Below are 19985 nucleotides of genomic sequence, written 5' to 3' on the forward strand. Positions count from 1 at the left end.
TCTGAATATGAGGTGAGTTACTGAGGATTTATTTAATAAAACCGTATATAAGCTGAAAACATAATAACTATTGGCCTATTTATTCTATAAATCCTGAATATAATGCACAAGTCCTTCTTTAAAGTAGGCAACACGCTACATGTCCTACAGAAAGTATCACCTGTCCTGGCTGCATTGTGCAATCCACTCCCTCATGATGGCGTGGTAAGTCTCCCTGCTCACGTGAGGGTCCTGACAGTCAGGGTCAAGAAGTCGTCGCAGGGCAGCCAGTCCATCCTGCTCTGGACTCTGAGTCGTCATGGTCTGCAGGTACTGCATTATAGTGGAGGCCAACACCTCTCCTGAAGACGAGAGAGAGAGAGAGAGAGAGAGAGAGAGAGAGAGAGGAACAATGATTTGCAGATCGCTTTTTTATTTCAGATCTGTTTTGATAAAAACAAGACATGTCTGTGTACCTGTGTTGGCCGTGTTACATGTATTGTACATGATGTCAAGGAGTTCATGCTCAGAAAATCCACTTGTGTCTTTATCCTTTGTCCCACTGCCGGCTGATCCACAATCTAAATATGTAGAGGTGGTCAAAAGTTAGAGCACATTAATGTACGGGAAGTATAAATATATACAGGCAGTTTACATTTAATTCTAAATATATGTTTGATAACTGCAACACTTACCATCATTTCCGTCAGACATTGTTTTTTTCTCCAAAATCCCTTCAGAGCAAATGTGCTGATGGACTGTCTCGTTCCTACATGACCTGCGTTTAAAATTAAAGTCAAACACCTCACATATACTTTCCTCCATTTATTATGACTATGGTCCAAAACCCAAATTGAATGTTAGTGTCATTTTAAAACAATTAGTAACTAACATCTTAGGTGATAGTATCTATGCTTGTAAGAACTCCTTTTCAGATCTCACCGTTTCCAACTCTTGAATGTATGCAGTGTGATCTCAGTATTTGGGCTTCATCTTACTGTCAGCACACAATAACCTTAATTAGGTTATATAGAATAGGAATGGTAATACTGTATATATTTCGTTTCTTCAACAAAGACTAATACAATAATTACATTTATTAATGTGTAATATATACATTTTGTTTTTTCAAAATATAAAGAAGTTATAAATATAGATTCTTACTTTTCAGCCCGGGAAAGTTACCCTTAAAACAAAAACATAGTTGTATGATGTTAAACCAGGAGCTTCCTATTCCTTATTGTTGTTCTAGTCTTGCTGTGACTCACTGTGATGAGGTCTTTGAGAAGCCCATATGCTTGTTCTCACTGCTTCACATCAAAACCAGCTGACGTCCCCCAGTCCTCTCTCTTCCCCCACCTCACCCGACTCCAGCTGACGTCTGTGAAGGGGGATTTTTTCAATTCAAATTCACCAGTTTAACGTTGATAAATACTCTTAATGGCACTGAAATCAACGGTTCTTTCGATGTTGTTGAACTTTCGGTTATGGTAAATATTTAATTCAATTAATGGGCAAATTGTTCTTGCATCCCATCAGGCGGATTCAAAAGTTATAGAACAAATGCAGAATATATATTTTTCATGCGAATACCTCATTTGATAGTACGATCACTACGATGTTTCCATCCAAAAAACAAGTGTGTTTACCTCCAGGAGGAACTCTTTGTGATTATCCATAGACCTGCCCGGACACTATTTCCGTTGCACTGGCCGCGAGCTGGCTTCCTGTCGGAAGCATGAAGTAGCTACCAGAAGACAACGGGCTGGAGATCCTGTATTTTTTTAATACTTCTAACTCTAAGTGGACCCTTCTCCAGTCAAGATGTCTCGGGGCTCCATCGAGATCCCTTTACGGGACACTGATGAGGTAAAACTCGTCTATTATGTGAATTGTATTGTATTTGTTTGACTTTTTCTAACGTTAAGGGAACCTCGCTGTGCCGCTAGCCGTTTATGCTAACGATCTCTAGCATCAGCGATCATTTTTTTGTGTTTGATGTTAGAGTAATGTCATGTTGAGATGTTTTGGTATTTGCAAGTTGGCTTGAACCGTACATGTGAGTTACGTTAGCAGCAGCGAGCACAGACCTCACGAACCGAACTGTCTGCAGAAATGTGAGAGCGGGTTCTGATGCAAGTTACTACGTCAATTGTTGTCATGTTCTCGATCATTGCCCTAATCGTGCAATTCATATTGAATACAACGGTTATAGTAGTTTCTTAATAACAACTTTAGAGTAGTTTCCATATCGCCATATGGTCTTTCAAAATGCAAAATTCACAGCAGCGGATACAATTATCACAGTATATATGAAGGGTAATAGTTATACAATGCAGATTGAAACCCACAGACCGTTTTTCATTATGAGTGAATTTAGTATCAAACGAAACGAGGTGCTTTAGCGTGTTGATGAAGTATTTATATAAAGATTTTATATATATATATATATATATATATATAATACTACATAATGATGACTACATAATGATGCATGCTGTGAGAAGACAAATTTGTCTTCTCACAGCATGCATCATTATATTGACTCATAGTCCTTCATGTATTAAATAATCCATAGAGTTAGATGGTTGTCAGACTGAATGATTTGATTAATAACTTTGATCTTGCAGGTCATCGAGCTTGACTTTGACCAGCTGCCAGAAGGAGACGAGGTCATCAGCATCCTGAAGCAGGAACACACACAGCTGCACATATGGATTGCTTTGGCGGTGAGTTACTTAAAATCTCAGAGAGATGAAGGACGAGGAAATAATGCAGAAGTTCAAATCATCCCACCAGTTGTAACACTCCACATACTGTCATTTTCAGTTGGAGTACTACAAGCAGGGCAAAACGGAGGATTTTGTCAAGCTTTTAGAGGCAGCTCGTATTGATGGAAACCTCGACTACCGAGACCACGAGAAAGACCAGATGACCTGTCTAGACACATTGGCAGCTTACTATGTTCAGCAAGCACGGAAAGAGAAAAACAAGGATGCCAAGAAGGAGCTTATCACACAGGCCACGCTGCTCTATACAATGGCCGACAAGATCATCATGTATGATCAGGTAAGAAATAGTTTAATAATATTTTAAAACTGCTGATTCTCCTCAAATCCTGCAACTGAATATAACGTGCTCTTGGGTCACTCAGAACCATTTGTTGGGACGAGCCTGTTTCTGCCTGCTGGAAGGAGACAAGATGGACCAGGCTGACGCTCAGTTCCACTTTGTCCTTAATCAGTCCACCAACAACATCCCTGCTCTGCTTGGCAAGCTTATAATTAAAAATAAGACATCAATCTTGACCACCATAATTAAGTCGCTATAATAATCACATGGTTTTTGTAACAGGTAAGGCTTGCATCTCCTTCAATAAAAAGGATTACAGAGGTGCACTGGCGTACTACAAAAAGGCCCTCCGCACAAATCCAGGCTGCCCAGGTAAAGAAGTTACCTGTATCCTCCTCAAAACAGAGCCATGGAAGTTATATGTTGCAGATTGTTCCTAATCCATCTTCTGTCGGCTTCTCATGTTTCTCTCCAGCTGAGGTCAGGCTGGGGATGGGCCACTGTTTTGTCAAGCTCAGCAAACTGGAGAAGGCTCGTTTGGCGTTTGGCCGAGCCCTGGAGCTTAATTCCAAATGTGTGGGAGCTCTCGTTGGTTTGGCGGTTTTGGAGCTCAACAGCAAAGAGGCCGATTCCATCAAGAACGGCGTGCAGCTCCTGTCTCGGGCTTACACCATAGATCCCAGCAACCCCATGGTGCTCAACCACCTCGCCAACCACTTTTTCTTCAAAAAGGTACTCACGAGTCTAGTTTGTGATTGAAATACTTTCAGTTCTAAACTAGTGTGTGATTCAACTCTCATCACACCATTATGCCTGTGATTTTCCTATCAGGATTACAGTAAAGTGCAGCATCTGGCCCTCCACGCTTTCCACAACACAGAGGTCGAGGCCATGCAGGCGGAGAGCTGCTACCAGTTAGCTCGCTCATTTCACGTGCAGGTGAGATTTGAATAGATTCTGCGTAAGAATGACTATTTGTTTATCAAATTACATCGCTGACATCTATTCTTCTCCTTCAGGAGGACTATGACCAAGCATTTCAGTATTACTACCAGGCCACTCAGTTTGCCTCGTCCACCTTTGTGTTGCCCTTCTTCGGCCTGGGCCAGATGTATGTGTATCGAAGGGACAAAGACAATGCGGCACAATGCTTCGAAAAGGTTTTAAAGGCCTACCCTAATAACTACGAAACAATGAAAATTCTGGGCTCTCTCTATGCCACATCTGATGATCAGGATAAGCGAGACATCGCAAAAGTACGTATTTTGTACAGATTAATCCAATGGCTTGTCAAGATGTTTAAAGTAAGCTTGAAAGACCGTACACATGTCTTTGCTCCCCAGGGTCATTTGAAGAAGGTAACCGAGCAGTACCCAGACGATGTGGAGGCCTGGATCGAGCTGGCTCAGATTCTGGAGCAGACGGATATTCAAGGAGCGCTGTCTGCATACGGCACAGCCACCCGCATCCTGCAGGAGAAGGTGCAGGCCGACGTTCCACCTGAGATCCTCAACAACCTTGGAGCTCTCCACTTCAGACTGGGAAACCTGGGAGAGGCCAAGGTAGCTACCAATACACAGGACCACTTGTCGGAACATTACACCCTAGAACAGCTACATTCTCCTGAAAGCTCATTGCATACAGTCTGTGGACATGTCTCACACACTGTGACTTTATAAAATGTACTGTAAAAACCGTCAAGAAATGTATATCAACGGGTCATGTCTTCTCTTCTATAGAAATACTTCCTTGCGTCTCTCGAACGGGCCAAAGCTGAAGGGGAGCATGACGAGCATTACTACAACGCTATCTCTGTCACCACGTCCTACAATCTGGCCCGCCTGTACGAGGCGATGTGTGAATTTCACGAGGCAGAGAAACTCTACAAAAACATCCTCAGAGAGCATCCTAACTACGTGGACTGTAAGCATGCAACATTATACCATTATTAAAAAGCGAGACGAACAAGAAGAATTCTTGTGCCTTACATTTTGTTTGGGTCAACAGGTTATCTGCGTCTTGGAGCAATGGCCCGCGACAAAGGAAATTTCTACGAGGCTTCTGATTGGTTCAAAGAGGCCCTGCAGATTAATCAGGTACTTGCAGTGGGTGTATATAATACAATCGCATCCAATAAAATCAGATGTCCACCTCGCTTCAACATAATGCGTTTGGTTCTCTTTGGTGCAGGATCACCCAGATGCTTGGTCCCTGATAGGAAACCTTCACTTGGCCAAACAGGAATGGGGACCGGGTCAAAAGAAGTTTGAGCGTATTCTGAAGCAGCCGTCCACGCAAAATGACACCTACTCCATGCTGGCTCTGGGTAACGTGTGGCTGCAGACTCTGCACCAGCCCACCAGAGACCGGGAAAAGGTGCAGTTCACTAATCCCACTTACTGCGTGATGGCGCTCTTCTAGTGGTTTTCTCTGAATTTGAATAGTCGTGGGGAAATAATAGATCCTCAAATGGAGTGACTGTTTTATTATGTGATTTTCGTCTCTACAGGAAAAGAGACACCAGGACAGAGCCCTGGCCATATACAAACAAGTGCTGCGAAATGACTCCAAGAACCTCTACGCTGCTAATGGCATCGGTCTGTTGCGTTTCATTGATTTCGTTTGTGTTAGTTCTACTTTATACGTACGGCATATTCAACGTAGATGCCTGGTGCTCAGGTGCCGTCCTCGCCCACAAGGGCTTCTTCCGGGAGGCTCGCGACGTGTTTGCGCAGGTGAGGGAGGCCACGGCAGACATCAGTGACGTCTGGCTCAATCTGGCTCACATCTACGTGGAGCAGAAGCAGTACATCAGCGCGGTGCAGATGGTAACGGCCTCGTCGGGGGTGACTTATGAAAACGATTCGTCTTTGTTGATGCTTTCGTCCTGACAGTTGCATATTGTGCTCTGCTCCGCAGTATGAGAACTGCCTGAAGAAATTTTACAAATACCAGAACACTGAGGTGCTGCTGTACCTCGCAAGGGCACTTTTCAAATGTGGCAAACTGCAAGACTGCAAGCAGATGCTGCTGAAGGTAACCCCCGCGGCGGCAAAAAGAAGTCTTTTATCTCATGTGACAATACGAGGAGAGTCTAGCTTTGTCTCTCTGTTTCGAACAAGGCCCGCCACGTGGCGCCCAGCGACACGGTGCTCATGTTCAATGTGGCCCTGGTGCTCCAGAGACTGGCCACGTTAGTGCTGAAAGATGAGAAAAGCAACTTGAAGGCTGTGCTCAGCGCTGTCAAGGAGCTTGAACTGGCTCACAGGTAGGAACCTTGATTTCTACTTCTTCTCTCAGTGCGATCCTCCAGCTGCTCTAATCCTGCCATTGTACCACCTCCTCCCTCAGGTACTTCAGCTACCTCTGCAAGGCTGGGGACAAGATGAGGTTTGATCTGGCTCTTGCTGCTTCTGAAGCCAGGTCAGGCTGGGTTCATTTCCATTACAGCTTTAAAACAAGATGGAAGTTATGATTGACTTTTCAGTTACCACAAATGCAGTTTATGTCTTGGTTTGTGTGTTGTGGGATTGTAGGCAGTGCTCTGACCTTTTGAGTCAGGCTCAGTACCACGTTGCACGAGCCAGGAAGCAGGATGAGGAGGAGAAGGAGCTCCGGGCCAAACAAGAGCAGGAGCGGGACATTCTGCGTCAACAGATTAAGAAAGAACAGGTACCCGTGGAAGCTTTTTGGTAGAAACTGATCACATTACACTTTGATACTTTTCTTGTTAATAAGTCATCCTCAAACCTTGTTAGACGGAGAAGCGGAACAAAGAGGTGGAAGAACAGAAAAAGCTGTTGGAGCAGAGGGCCTTGTACGTGGAGAAGACCAAGAACCTGCTCACCTTCGCAGAGGGATCAAAGGAAATGTCCAAAGAAAAGAAGAAGAGCGGTGGACGCGTGAGTCTCTGATCGCAAACTCGTCTCCAGACCAACGTGCACAGAGTGCAGCGTAATGACTTTCTCCATTTTTCTTATCTCTCTAAGCGTAAGAAAGGAGGCGACATGGAGGAGTTTGTCAACGACGACTCTGATGAAGACCTGCCGCTGAAGAAGAAGAAGAAGAAACGGGGGGGCAGTGGCAGCGAACAGGATGAGGGCACCGAGGGAGACAAGCCACGCAAGAAGAGGCGGAAGTGAGTCCGTTGCCGACGGTAATTTGGACTGCTGCTCGGGGCACATGATGCTCAGAGCCATTTGTCTCTTTCAGGCCTGCTAGAGGAGAGGACAGCGAGGACGAGGAAGGTGGATCACGACCCAAGAAGCAGCGTAAACCCAAAGAACGCAAGCGGGTGGAAAAGGTACTTTTTGGTTTTCTGTATCTCTCATCCATGTTGTTTGGAGTCCTGGTTTTCTATGAATCTGAACTTCTCATTTTTAGCAACAACCTGAGCGTCTGCCGCCGTCACTCAAAGGAAAGATCAAGTCTAAGGCCATCATCTCCTCTTCAGAGTCCTCGTCAGATGAGGATGGCCTGAAAATAGCTGAAGACAGGTAAGCGCAGCAAAGTTTAAATGACAATTTACATTTTAGGGCAGCGGAAAATGGAAGGCACTTTCTTCCATACAGACACCAGAGAGACAGTGGTTCAGGATCTGATGATGGAGGCGGCCACAGGAAGCAGATTCCATCCGACAGCGATTCGGATGGAGGGAGGAAACGCTCTGGCAGCGAGGCGGGCAGCCCCCGGCACTCCGTTGGCTCAGAGGACGACGATTCCGGCAGCGACCGTCCGGTGAAGAAGAGGAGAGTGCAGCGGCAGTCGGACTCTGAGCAGTCCGACAACGAGAGCAAGAGGAGTCGGTCGGGGTCCGACGACGAGTCCAGGCCGAGTTCACCCGCCGCAGTGTCGGGGCGAGGATCAGATAGGGGCTCTGAGGCGGGATCGGACGTCCAGGGCTCCCCGCGCCACTCAGACAATGGCTCTGAGCCAGAAGCCTCCAACAATGACAGCGATTAAAATCTTTAAGCTATTCCCACGGGAAGCTCTACTTTTAAGGGATATGCGTTTGTGCGACAGCTGGGGAGTTTGCTTAAAGTAGTATTGTTTGCCCAGTGTTACCGTGTAGTACTCACATTTGACTGGAAATTTCTTTTCAGATGCTTTTGTTTAACAGATCAAATGGTTTGAAGTAGACGTAATGTGCAAATGTCTATTTTCTATTAAAGATGGTTAAATGAGTGACCCAGAATGGAGATGCTTCAAAGAAAATGTTGAATAAAACAAATTGAGATGTGGATTGTCTTCGGCTTCTGTATTACACTAAAGTCATTGGAAGCTCCAGCGTGCACAAGTGATCAAATAGTCACGCTTTGACTTCTCCCTGAACATTACTCGATACATTGAGGGTTTCATCCGGGTGGGACTTAATGATAAAATCAATTTCTTTTTTTCATAGTAACTTATCTGTTGCTTGGTTGATCTGGAGGACCCCCATGAAAACGAGATGATGCATCTCATGGGGTTGATCTAATAAATGTGCTGAAGGCAAGATGGACCCCACTAATAAAGCATTGGAGATTTGAGGCAGGTTAGGTTTCAAAGGGAAAAATAAATCTTTAGGACAAAGAATTAAACTGTTAAACTTTATTTAAGGTTGATCTGTAGTTGCACACTGAACTTCTTGCACTTATCATGGTGACACCCCGAAAGAAGGAGAAAGTGTACACATACAGTACATTCTTTGTTATTTCATGAAGATTAAAAAGACCATTTAAAAACTCGACAAATATGGCAAACCAACGTAAAATTTCCACACATGGTGGTGAACAACTGGTGCACAGGAAACTAAGCTTTGGCTGTCTCAATGATAAAACCGAGACATTCAAGTATAGTCCGAGATACATAAGAGGTATATCCATATGAATTGATAAATTAAAAAGGCCACACCGATCCATGTCTAACAGCACAAGAGTTGTAGAGAAAAAGAGTTTGATTCTTTAAACTAAATGAAGGTAACTGAAATCACACTGTGCAAATGAAAAACAGCCCATTATCCAAATCTAGAGTGTTATGAATTATCAGGAAAAAAAAGTCTGCTTTCAAGCACATTAAACTATTATAATTATGGCAGCCCAAAACCACAACTCACAGGATGGTTTCTACAAAGGAAATCGTATCCTACTAATGCAATGACTCATGATGTCGAGCAAAGGTCACCAAGAAACCGATTTACCAAAATGCAGACGATGACAAATGTCTCTTTGAAGTATGTTAAAGATGCTTCTCGTTTGTAAACAGTTTAACTAAATAGTTATGGCAGCACTTAGTAACTCCTACCAGATGTAACAGGTGATAAGATGGGTCAGGTTTTGGTGCTGGTACAGTTTCCTGGAAAATACTGTTTACTTTTGAAAGAAAACATACCAAGATTGAAATGTCAAAAACCGTTGCTGCAAGACATCAAATTGGATCGAAGGGAAAGCATAAATACAATAGGACTACAATGGTGGTGACTCTGGCAAAACATTTCATAGAGGAATGAATTGTAACAGTGGTTGGAAATTATTCAATAAGAGGGGAAAGGAATTGGGGACAAGACGAGGGGCATATGGAGACTAGTAAAAAAAAGTATTCATTGCATCCTGATAACACATGGCTTTGGCCTGTTCCTTAGAACTCTTCATCCTCAGACTCTTCTTCTTCAGCAGTCTCAAGCCAGGTCAGCCACTGGTTCACCTGCACCAAAAACACCATCTCAATTAGAGAAATGTATTTAGCATTCTGGTGCAACTGTAGACAGTACTACACCAAGTGGGAGTCTTGCATTAATCATATCCATATTAGATTCCATCAACAGTACGAGGCCTCCTACACATTACCTGAAATAATGCTTTTCCTTTCCCTGGATATTCTTGGGTGACATCTTCTTTCCATGAAAGGAAGGCTTCTTCTTCAATTATTTCCATGTCATAAAAGTTGACAAAGTAGCGCAGTAACATACCTGGAAAAGGAGAGTAAACATTAAGCTTTGGCATCCCTGTTTAGTACCCGACTTGCGCCCAAGCTACTATACGTTTGTAAATACCTTTGGGAAACCCCTTGGTATTGCAGTGAACCTGCAGGGCATACAGCGCACCGACTTGCAGCTCAATGTGATCGTGTAAGAACTTCTGCATCACTGGCTTGAAAGCCAGCAGCTGCTGTTTCTCCTCATCTTGCTGCTCCTTAGTGGGTGCTGAGAGCTGCTCTTCGTCATCGTCAGGGTTGATCTCATAAGCAATGTACTGCAAGAAGCTGGCAGACAAACACACTATCAATATGCAGTTCGATTGATGAAGGCCAGTAGTTTTAGCATGGCATTGTCCACATCTGTACCTGGTCATGAGTATGTTGACAAAGCCTTTGTCGGTGTGGAGTTTAGGAGAGATGTTGTCTTTGATCCACTTGTAGATGGACTGGGGAGAGGGATCTACTTTGATCTGCTTCAACAGCTCTTTCTCCAGTTTCATCAGTGGAAACAAGAAGCTGAGACCTTTGCCATCCAGAATCTCCAGCATCCGGTCTTTGTTCTGGTCAATTTCTATGAAGCAATACAAAAAAGGATTAGCAAAAGACATGAGAAACCAACCAACAACATTAAGTATAAAAATAAGGCCAGAGAACGTTGGACGTACCAGGTAGCATCTTCTGCATGTTGACCTTGCTCTGCTGGAATATGTCAGCCAGCCAATCACGGTCCTTCAGCTTGACAATCTGCTGCAGGCAGAGCAAGAATAGTGGGAAATGCGCACCATTCTCCAGAGGGTGGGCCAAATCGGAGATGCTGACAAGATCAGTGATGATCGCGCGTGCAGCAAACTGTGCCAGGTACGATTTCACCAGTGGTATTTCCTCCTCGATCTTAGGACACTGGTCCAGGACACTCAAAAAGGCCTGTCAAATAAAAAACCAGTAATTAAGGCAGAGTAAACATGTTTATACTTTCTGAATTATATGTAAAATATATATATATATTTTTTAAACGAACCACTGACCTGCATTAGATTTTCCCCTGTGGCAAGACCCTCTGTGCAGAGAGCAAGGACCAGGGTGCTTGCATGCTCCTTATCCTCATCTGAACGATCAAGGGAATAGACCACGATCATGTTCAGCATCTCGGACAAAAAGTGCTTTGGTGCCTTCATCTCTCTCACAGCATTCACAGAGTCTTCGATGTTCTTGTTGGTCAGATAATCTGCCACCAATGTCTCCTGAAAAGAAAAGAACAGTTGTGAAGGATTCAAATGACTCCGTGGTCTGCCTATTTAATCAATTCCAGTCATATGGCTCCAATGTTTGCCCTGGATATAGTGGCACAGCAGATATCTAAATCGCACCAAAAAACACATTGAATTTGCTATCACACATGGAGCAAAAGAAACAAGTGAAAGTACCTTTCGAAACACATGGTTTCTCTTTAAAAAAGGGAAACTAGGTCAGTTTTTTGTTTTGACCAGCCTGATAATATTAATCCAACATTGTTACCCCAACAAAGTGAAATGCTTAGTTAACTTACTGTCATTTTGCGCAACTCTTCCTTTGTAGGAGGAGCCTTTTTGGTAACCTTGGCAGGTTTTTCCTGAATTGGTGGGGGATTGATTTTCAGACCAAGCTGTGGAGACTAAACAAATGAATCCACATGAATGCGTGTCGTCTGGAACCCATCATTATCATAAACATTCGCCGCATTACTTTGTAATCATAGAAAGTTACCTGTCCGAGTATGGAACCTTGGGTACTTGACGGGATCATGGTCATCTGTGGCTGCATCTTCGGGATTTGTTTTTTACTCAAGATGAAGGACTGCGCTGGCCTCAGACTGATCTAGATTGGAGAAGGCCGCAGGTTTCACACAATTAGTCCAGCTGAAACAAGCTTTATTAATGGGACCCACGCTATTGTGTCCCCTTTAAAAAAAAAAAAAGTCTCAATTTACCTCATCAGCATTGACTTTCCCCTTCTTGCCAAATCGTGGAGCCATATCTTTAGCCTGCATCTGCACAGCGTGATTCTGTTTGTGGTTGAAAACAGGTGAACTCTGCCCCTTAAAAAAAAAAAAAAGATTGTGATTAATTCATTTTGGTGTAGTAGTCGTCGCAGTCAGTTTCAAGTCCTGAAAAATGATCGTAGATGTATGTACCTGGTTTGGTTTTGTATACGGCTTGCTTCCCGCTTCAAATTGAGGCTGGTGTGACCCGTTGCTGTTTCCAATGTGGCCATTGTAGAGTGGATTTGTGCGATGACGTCCCATAGTTGGGGAATAGTGGTCCTGAATGACTCCTGGACCAGTACCAATGCCACTTCCTGCACAAAAACATTTCCAAAAAAAGGATCGATACTTATTAATGAGACTGAAACTTTTTTTTTTTTATCTCACAAGGGAATAAAAGCAGTGACCTACCAGGCATTTGTCCAAACATATCAGCCAGCCCACCAAGAGTTTCTCTGTCAAATTTGATCCTTGTTGGTAAGAAGGAGGAGTTTTCCATGAAGAATTCATTTCTCATGCCATCATTTTGAGGTGGAATAAAAACACCCAAATCCTGCAAAGCACAGACGGAATCCAGTGAGATTGCAGTACATATGTTGAATAACACAACCCCTCTTTGTACACACTATTTAAATAAAACTAGACCAGGCCGCTAACCTTTACTGCATCCCGACGAACTTGGTTGATCGTCTTTGGTCCATTGTCACTATACGCTTTGCGAGCGGCCCAGTTGTTTGCTCGCTGCTCCACGGTGTTCTGCAGCAGGAACCGAATCCTAGCCGGCAATTCCTTGCTGTTAGTTAAGGATTGCATGCGGCTGAAGTACTGATCCATCAAGGACTGGAAGGAGAAGGCATTTGTTATGCAACAAAACATTTTGAGATGAGGTCGTTTTTGCATCGTTTTCGGCACACTCACCCTAGCCTTTTCATGATCAAGTTTAGGTCCCACTGTTCTCATTATCTGACAGAGACATTCCAAGTCTTCACCCACATCCTTGAGTTGGACTCTCTTCTTCTTCTCCAAAAGCTTAAAAAAAAAAAAAAAAAGGTAAGTACTAATTTCTTTACCAGCATGGCATTGTGATACTAAGTGCCATTCTAGTAAGAGATTACAAATTAGGTATGGGAAGGAAAAAAAAAACATGTAAATGCAAATCAGTAGTACTTACTGTTTTGATGCACTTATGAAGGATAGATTCATGGATGAGGTTGAGTTTGCCAAGTTCCCCGATGAATTTGATGTTGCCCAGCATCTTGCTCTTTGCAATCCCACGCTGCTCCTCCTCTTCGGAGGTGAGTGGATTGTCATGTTTGTCAAAGACTATGGGGCGGAGGAGGCAAGAGTTTACTACAAGGAACAATTAATTCAGTAAACCACCATGTCATAGTTCAAATCCCTTACGTTCAACGTTTCTGGTGCGGTTCTCAAATTCATCTTGAAGCTTGGAAATCAGAAGCCGTCTGAAGGTCTGTAAAACAAATCGTTAGAAAATTGACAGACACTACCACAGAGCAGTAAAGCCAACAAAATCCTTGTGCAAATTATGTCAAAACTTACAGTATTCTGCTTATTTGTTACTGGATTTTCTGTCGGGTCTTCAAAGTTTGGTGCATCCTCTGCCAAGCGAAGGCATAGTTGAGCGTATAACTGACTATACTTTGGCTCTTCGAGGGCTTTGTCAACAATCTAGAATAAAAATTTAAAAAGTCAAATCAACCAGTTATGACAATCCCCCCACCAACATTACCATACGCTAGAGGAGAGGCTGCAGCAGACAAAGAGTAGCGTGAAGATACTTTTGTGATTTAGAACTGCCAATTACTCCTCGGCACCCACCATATCATGCTAGCCTGTAGTAAAGTAGAATGAATAACGCCCTTGTTGTATTATTTCAATAGGGTATGACTGCTTGGTTTTTGTGCGTCGTTAGTCCTCATTGCAAATAGAAAGACTTTAAATTTCACTGTATAGAATTTAGGACGCCATATAAATGTTCCCACTAGAGGACTACGGCCCACTCACTTCCAAATAGGACTAGAACAACTTTACACAATGCTTCTCAAATGATCATGTTATGGTGGTTCTTAGAATACACTAAAATACCCACCAACAGGATGGTTCCTTTTAAAACATGTTTCGATTCCACACCCACATTGAGGAGCTCCAGGCATAGTTTGTCAAACTTCTCTGGGGTCAGCTTATTAAGGATGCTAAAAGAAGAGGATGGACACGAGTTAAAAAGAAGTCACAGAAAGGTATCACGGACCAGGCGTACAATTAATAAAAGCATTGTACCTTGAGGAAATGGAAACTTACCCTCTCACTTTCCTAAAGATTGCATCATTTTGCCCTTTCTCGTTGGAGGAGTTGGCATCTCGTCTAGTGCTTCGAGAAGGTAACCATCTCTGAACGCCAGAACCTGGGGTTTTCCCCAGGAACTCGCTGTAAACAACAAAAAAAAAAACAGAAGTCAATACTGATAACGATCCATTGGTATAAACACAATTTTAAAAATATATTTCCGCACCACCATCGCAGATGCCCCTCTGTCATCGATGCCCCCAACTCATTCATTTAGGTAGACCATCAAAGGATCCATAGGATACCCAAAAACCACATAGAGTGACTTTCGCCAATGAGCGAACGTTTTTTGCAAGTCATTTGAGACATAAACGTGTTGAATTACTAAAGAAAAGTTGCTTGATGAGAGTAACACTCAGGCAACACTATGGTGATGATGAAAGTGCTTTTATTGCACTACTAGTGTTGACGCAGGATCTTATCGTTGAAACGCTAGAATTGGTTTCCCAGCATTTATGGCACTTTTGGCAACTCTTGACAATGTTTAATCTCTGCAAGATACAATGTTTACGTTGACTTCTATGAACCATTTTGCCTGAAAGGTAAGATGCCTACTTTAACACCGTTTAATCACCTGAAAACATTATAAAGCTTAAGTGATTTCAGCTGATGTCAAAAATCTTAAGGACTATGCTGAAGCAACATGAACCAATGGCAAAATGGACTGTAAAGTAAACTTATTATAACAAGAAAATCATGAGTGGTGTGTAGTACCAACATGGTTAAAGGAAACACTTACACAACTATTCCCCACATGTTCGTAACCATAAAAATGTGCAAGTGCAGTTTAAGCTTAAAATGATTATGGATTGAATATCAAGATTAATGACTAGGTGTTCCATGAGAAAGGAAACTTCAAAATCACCTGTTGCCGACAGTCTTGGGATAGTGCTGAGGTGCACCCCCACCTCCTCCCCCCACACTGCGACACAAAAAAAAGGAAAAAAAAGGTTTTAACTTTAACATAAGGAGATGTGAGCCTAATCCTTTACTTAATATGTTGTGGGGGGGGGGGGGGGGGGGTTCATCAGTATCAATAGGGCCGGTGGAATAGCGTAATGATCAATACCTGAAACGAGAAGGACCCCCTGACGCAACGACACTCTCCACTTTGGCGGCTTGACAAAGTATATCTGAAAAGAATAATGTTCCGGGAGAGGGAAGGAAAGAGCGACCTGCAAGCAGAGGCGGATACAAAGGGAACATGTTAGCTCACTGCTAATCGCTCTTAAACGCAGTCACGTTTGAGTATCATCAAGCACATTACAAGCTCGCTTTAAAAACATCTGCCGACAGATGTGTAGTTGTAAAAAAAATTAGCGGATGTCTTTGTCCTCGCATTTTAATTAGAAATCGGAATTGTAGCATTAGCGTAGCAGCATCGTGGCTGCGTTGAACGAACACTAAGCTGGCGGTGTTGTGGCACTTCGCGTTTCTGATTAGTATGAAACAGTCAGACTGATTTTGGTAAACCGTCTTCTGTGAGTCTTAACCATAATCCAACGTTGACCCTGTGCCCATGTTAACCTTATATAACCTCGTTAAACCGTAACCACCGATGGCAGCGCTACGGGAAAAGGGAGAAATTGGGATAACACGTGCCACGTTGGAATTATGTCACTTAACGCGACGATTATTAATAATTTTGTGTATTTGGATCGAGGTTGAATTGTAAAGCACAGATGTGTTCATCTGCTAACAGTACACGGCGCAAACTCATTTCCCGAAAAAAAGGAAAAAGATTTTCCCAAAAAGAAAAAAATGGGGAAAAAATAAATCAGGGCGTTATAACGAGTGACCTGTAACTTCACACATGCTATGTTACGCAACGTAATAATAGATTGAGATATAAAATGCCCAAGAACGGAATAAAAAGAAAATCGCATCAGCTGATTTTATGAAGTCTTTGTTCAGGCACCGGATGTCCACACAGCGACATCTTGAGAGGTTTTGTTCAGCAGGCCGCCGGTACGCTAATAGCTAATAAGCTAACGTTAGTCGAAACTCTTCGAAAACAATCGAGTTTTTCCTAAAAGGTAAAACCGGTAAATCTACACATCATAACATCAACGACGTCCTTCAGAACCAAACGTGATAATTCGCATTGGTAGAACACCGCTTAAAATCCAATATAAAATCATAACGGAGACGAACTTCCTACCAAGCCGGTCGGTTAGCTAAGCTAGCTGAATTTTAGCCAGGCTAGAAACCCATCGAGGTAGCTTACCTTTTACAAAAAGAACGTCAGTGTAATGGCTGGATGGTCGTCCAAAGAGGGAAAAAACATAGACGATGGAATTGGACTCAAAAAATCGTCTTTGAACCAACACGGTTCGGCAGTATTTTCTTTTGAAAACACGACGGTTCAGACGGCGATAGCAACCTGCTACAGCCGAGAAAGAATGCTGACTGCTTATCTACGTCATGCGGAAGCCGCTATTTGTATGGTGCCATCTCCAACGTCATCATCCCACCCCGTCCACGCTACGCACGGAAAACCCAGGGACGTTTCGCAATCTGCACTCATCCGAATAACATGTCTGATGTTTTGTCCAGAGGGTTTATTCTTTGCCACGGCTCTAAGGATTACTGATCGTTACAGCTGGAATATCAATCCGAATTGAAGAATTAAGTCAGAACGTTGACTTAACAGGTTGGCATTATTGTATGGTAGTTAAAATGACTTAATATCTCATAATATTGATTTCTATAACAGTTTTAACAGATTTAGAGCTCAAATACAAAAATGTGAGTCAAAATTAGACTGTGCAGTTAATTATGTCATGATATTGGATTTTCATCAGATTATTTTGATTCTTCATAGGGAGTTTTTATTTTCATTTGGCCTTTTCATGACCATCTAGATTGTAAAGTCGCCAGTGAAACTTTATTGATCCTCTCAGGGAAACCTCTAGAGGGATGTCCCAGCATAGTGTTAACTACGGAGTATGGACTTTGGAGCCACTCGTGACTCAGTTTTTCTTTACTCAGGTATGCTACGGAGGAGGGGTAAAGGCTGTTGACACAGCATCCAAACAAAATGTATACTGCCACCCTGATGCCCATAGTTTATGGACAAGCCTGAAGGATAATTCTTAATTAATAAACCATTCAATGAGGACTTGCTGGTTTCATACACTTTCTTCTAGTTTCTGCCCACGGGCATGGGGGATGCAAAGAGTAAATATATAGAAAAAAAGTACTAGCCTTATATGGTATTGTCCATAACGAACACCATGTTCGAACATAAGGATGTTCATAAGTGAATGTGGTACCAGAGCCCCCTAGGTCAAAGATCAATGACGATGATTTTGTAATCGTATCGTCTGATCTGAGGCCGCATGTTCTGGACTCTCGGGTAAAGAAAGGGGCAGAGCTGTCAACTGATCACCATGTGGTAGTGAGCTGGGTCAGAGGATGGGGGAGGACTCAGGACAGACCGGGTAAACCCAAGCGTGTAGTTTGGGTGAACTGGAAACGTCTGGAGGAGGCTCCAGTCCAGAAAGATTTTCAACTCACACCTCCGGCGGAGCTTCGCTCACATTCCTGTTGCGGTAGGGGACATTGAACCAGAGTGGTGTATGTTCATAACTTCCATTGCTGAAGCTGCGGCAGTGAGTTGTGGCCTCAAGGTCTTAGGTGCATCAAGGGGCGGTAACCCTCGAACCCCGTGGTGGACACCGGTGGTCAGGGAAGCCCAGGTCTTTCGGTCGGCCCAGGACTAGGTGGAGAGATTATATCACTGCACTGGCCTGGGATCCCCCCAGTCAGAGCTGGTAGATGTGAAAGGGAAGTTTGGGGTCCCCTGCTGGAGCTGTTGCCCCCGCGACCCGACCCCGATTAAGCGGTTGAAGATGGATGGATTTGTGGATGGATAGCCTAATATGCATGAAGTCGTTGGATAGTGATGGTCCGCAGAGGATTTCTAATAGTTCGGAAGACTACATAACCTTTCAAACGCCATCGTAAGAGCAAGATTTCCATATAATTTGCAGTTGATATTCACAAGGCCCCCAGGATGAATCCTATGTCTATAGTGATGACCTTTCTTTTAGTACCATCATTGGGACGAGATGTAAAACAATTTCCCCTTCTTTCCGAACAGGGTCATACAGTGTAATATAGTCACAGCTTTTCAGGGTTTGTGTCCAGAGAGGTTTGCACTTTATTGCATGACCTTGATCTTTATTATGTGGTTGTCAGGCTGTTGCACAGTATTGTAGAAGTGTAACAGTTTTATCAAATGCTCTGCAGATTGGGTGTATTAATGAGAATATAACATCCATACTGTTGTTTACTTTTATTCAGCAACATGAGTCACTCCCAAAGTAAATTATTACCATGCAAGACCAGACTTGTAACGTATTCCACAAGAACGCTCATGAACATGAACGTAATTCTGATGAAACAAACACCTTGGCAATCAACACATGAACCTTTATAGTGCTTGCTAGGAATGTATTACCAATGCAATGTGACATTTGCTGGGTTCCTGATAACAAGTTGCTGCTGGCTTTAAATTAAATACAGCAGAACAACATTAAAATCTATTCACATTCTCCATAAACAAGCCCTAACACTTTAAAAAAAGTCACCATCAATGCAATATTCTCACCAAATACAATATTTTGAGTTTTGAGAACCTCATTAAATGTACTGATGCGTGTCTGTTTTTAGAATTTGACATGGTATGGCCCTGCCTCCACTTGGTGATTTCATTTAACAAAGCAGTCAAAGCAGCAGACTCACTAGATCTGCCTCAAGAGATGATTGCAATATTTCACAAACGTCAAGCTGGTTTAGCAAATCTACATTCTCTGTGAGGGGAACTCACCTGTGGAATGCTCTGCCACCACACATGAGCGCACAAAACACGTAAAAACACCTTATGCATTGTCTTGTTGTCAATCAGTTGTGCAAGCTTTGATGTGCTGTAAGTCCTGCCGGCTTGCTTCACCTATATGTGCATTTGTCTTTTTCAGTTTTGCTGTTTTTCTTTTTTCCCCCTTCTGTGTCTATTATATGCATCAGTGTTATACTGTATATGTGCTTGTACTGGGTTTGTTGCATATTATTGCATTATTAGAGGCCTTTCCATGCATTATCAGATGCACTGCAACAGTCTCACTATTGACAAAATCCTAAATATGAACCTAGGTGTTTGAGAGCTCAGTAGTTTACACTGTATCTGTATCTGAGAGTTAAAGGTAAGTTCTATGTTGTGCTGTTGCATCTTTATTTTTTAGCAGGCTAATCACAGAAGTCCTGCAGCCTGCGTTTCTGTATAATTGTTCAAAGTGATAATCTGGCCAACTATTTGTGTTGATTCATGAAAATCTTGTCATGGCAAACAGTGTCAATTTTGTTGCCATTTAAGAGCTCAAAAACTGTGTATTTCCAACTGGAAAACTCCATCTCCAGAAGTAGACCTGGTCCCGTGTTTGAAATATGCTGATTGATTTTGTCTAAAGACAAGAACAAGCCCTTAATTTTACAATGGTGGTACGTAAAAATGACTGAATGCGCATCATAAGTAAATTGAATTACAAATCCTTTATTGAGTGTCGCTCTTTTCTATGTTATTAAATCCCAAACT

At 42.8% G+C, this 19985-nt stretch overlaps 3 protein-coding genes across 3 annotated transcripts in view; 1 reads left to right on the plus strand and 2 right to left on the minus strand.

Moving 5' to 3' along the window:
* Positions 1-1299, minus strand: part of mrvi1 (murine retrovirus integration site 1 homolog) — a 28673-nt gene extending 27374 nt beyond the window's left edge. Inside the window, exons 1-5 of the mRNA XM_062561754.1 lie at positions 1144-1299; positions 922-976; positions 675-757; positions 456-560; positions 161-341 (exon numbers count right to left, since the gene is read on the minus strand). Coding sequence (XP_062417738.1) covers positions 161-341; positions 456-560; positions 675-693 — 305 coding nt within the window. The 5' untranslated portion in view covers positions 694-757; positions 922-976; positions 1144-1299. The remainder of the gene's footprint in view (positions 1-160; positions 342-455; positions 561-674; positions 758-921; positions 977-1143) is intronic.
* Positions 1300-1681: 382 nt separating this feature from the next.
* ctr9 (CTR9 homolog, Paf1/RNA polymerase II complex component) lies at positions 1682-8291 on the plus strand. Its single transcript, XM_037489609.2, has 23 exons — positions 1682-1848; positions 2610-2708; positions 2809-3048; positions 3134-3251; positions 3334-3423; positions 3527-3783; positions 3883-3990; positions 4071-4307; positions 4395-4613; positions 4791-4974; positions 5059-5147; positions 5242-5427; positions 5561-5648; positions 5731-5879; positions 5971-6087; positions 6174-6319; positions 6403-6474; positions 6588-6723; positions 6810-6953; positions 7041-7189; positions 7264-7354; positions 7435-7547; positions 7623-8291. Exons 1-23 carry the CDS (start codon positions 1804-1806, stop codon positions 8011-8013), a joined length of 3468 nt encoding a protein of 1155 aa, XP_037345506.2. The 5' UTR covers positions 1682-1803; the 3' UTR covers positions 8014-8291.
* Positions 8292-8625: 334 nt separating this feature from the next.
* eif4g2a (eukaryotic translation initiation factor 4, gamma 2a) lies at positions 8626-16806 on the minus strand. Its single transcript, XM_037481914.2, has 20 exons — positions 16617-16806; positions 15459-15564; positions 14345-14470; positions 14136-14238; positions 13586-13714; positions 13430-13496; positions 13197-13348; positions 12944-13054; positions 12683-12865; positions 12437-12578; positions 12176-12339; positions 11972-12079; positions 11749-11859; positions 11552-11656; positions 11031-11246; positions 10671-10929; positions 10372-10576; positions 10082-10290; positions 9876-9997; positions 8626-9732 (listed from the first exon to the last, which is right to left on the minus strand). The coding sequence occupies exons 7-20, from the start codon at positions 13278-13280 to the stop codon at positions 9667-9669; spliced, it is 2085 nt and encodes a 694-aa protein (XP_037337811.1). The 5' UTR covers positions 13281-13348; positions 13430-13496; positions 13586-13714; positions 14136-14238; positions 14345-14470; positions 15459-15564; positions 16617-16806; the 3' UTR covers positions 8626-9666.
* Between the last annotated feature and the right edge of the window lie 3179 nt (positions 16807-19985).

Source organism: Pungitius pungitius, chromosome 4, assembly GCF_949316345.1.
Source record: "Pungitius pungitius chromosome 4, fPunPun2.1, whole genome shotgun sequence".
NCBI classification, from domain to species: domain Eukaryota; kingdom Metazoa; phylum Chordata; class Actinopteri; order Perciformes; family Gasterosteidae; genus Pungitius; species Pungitius pungitius.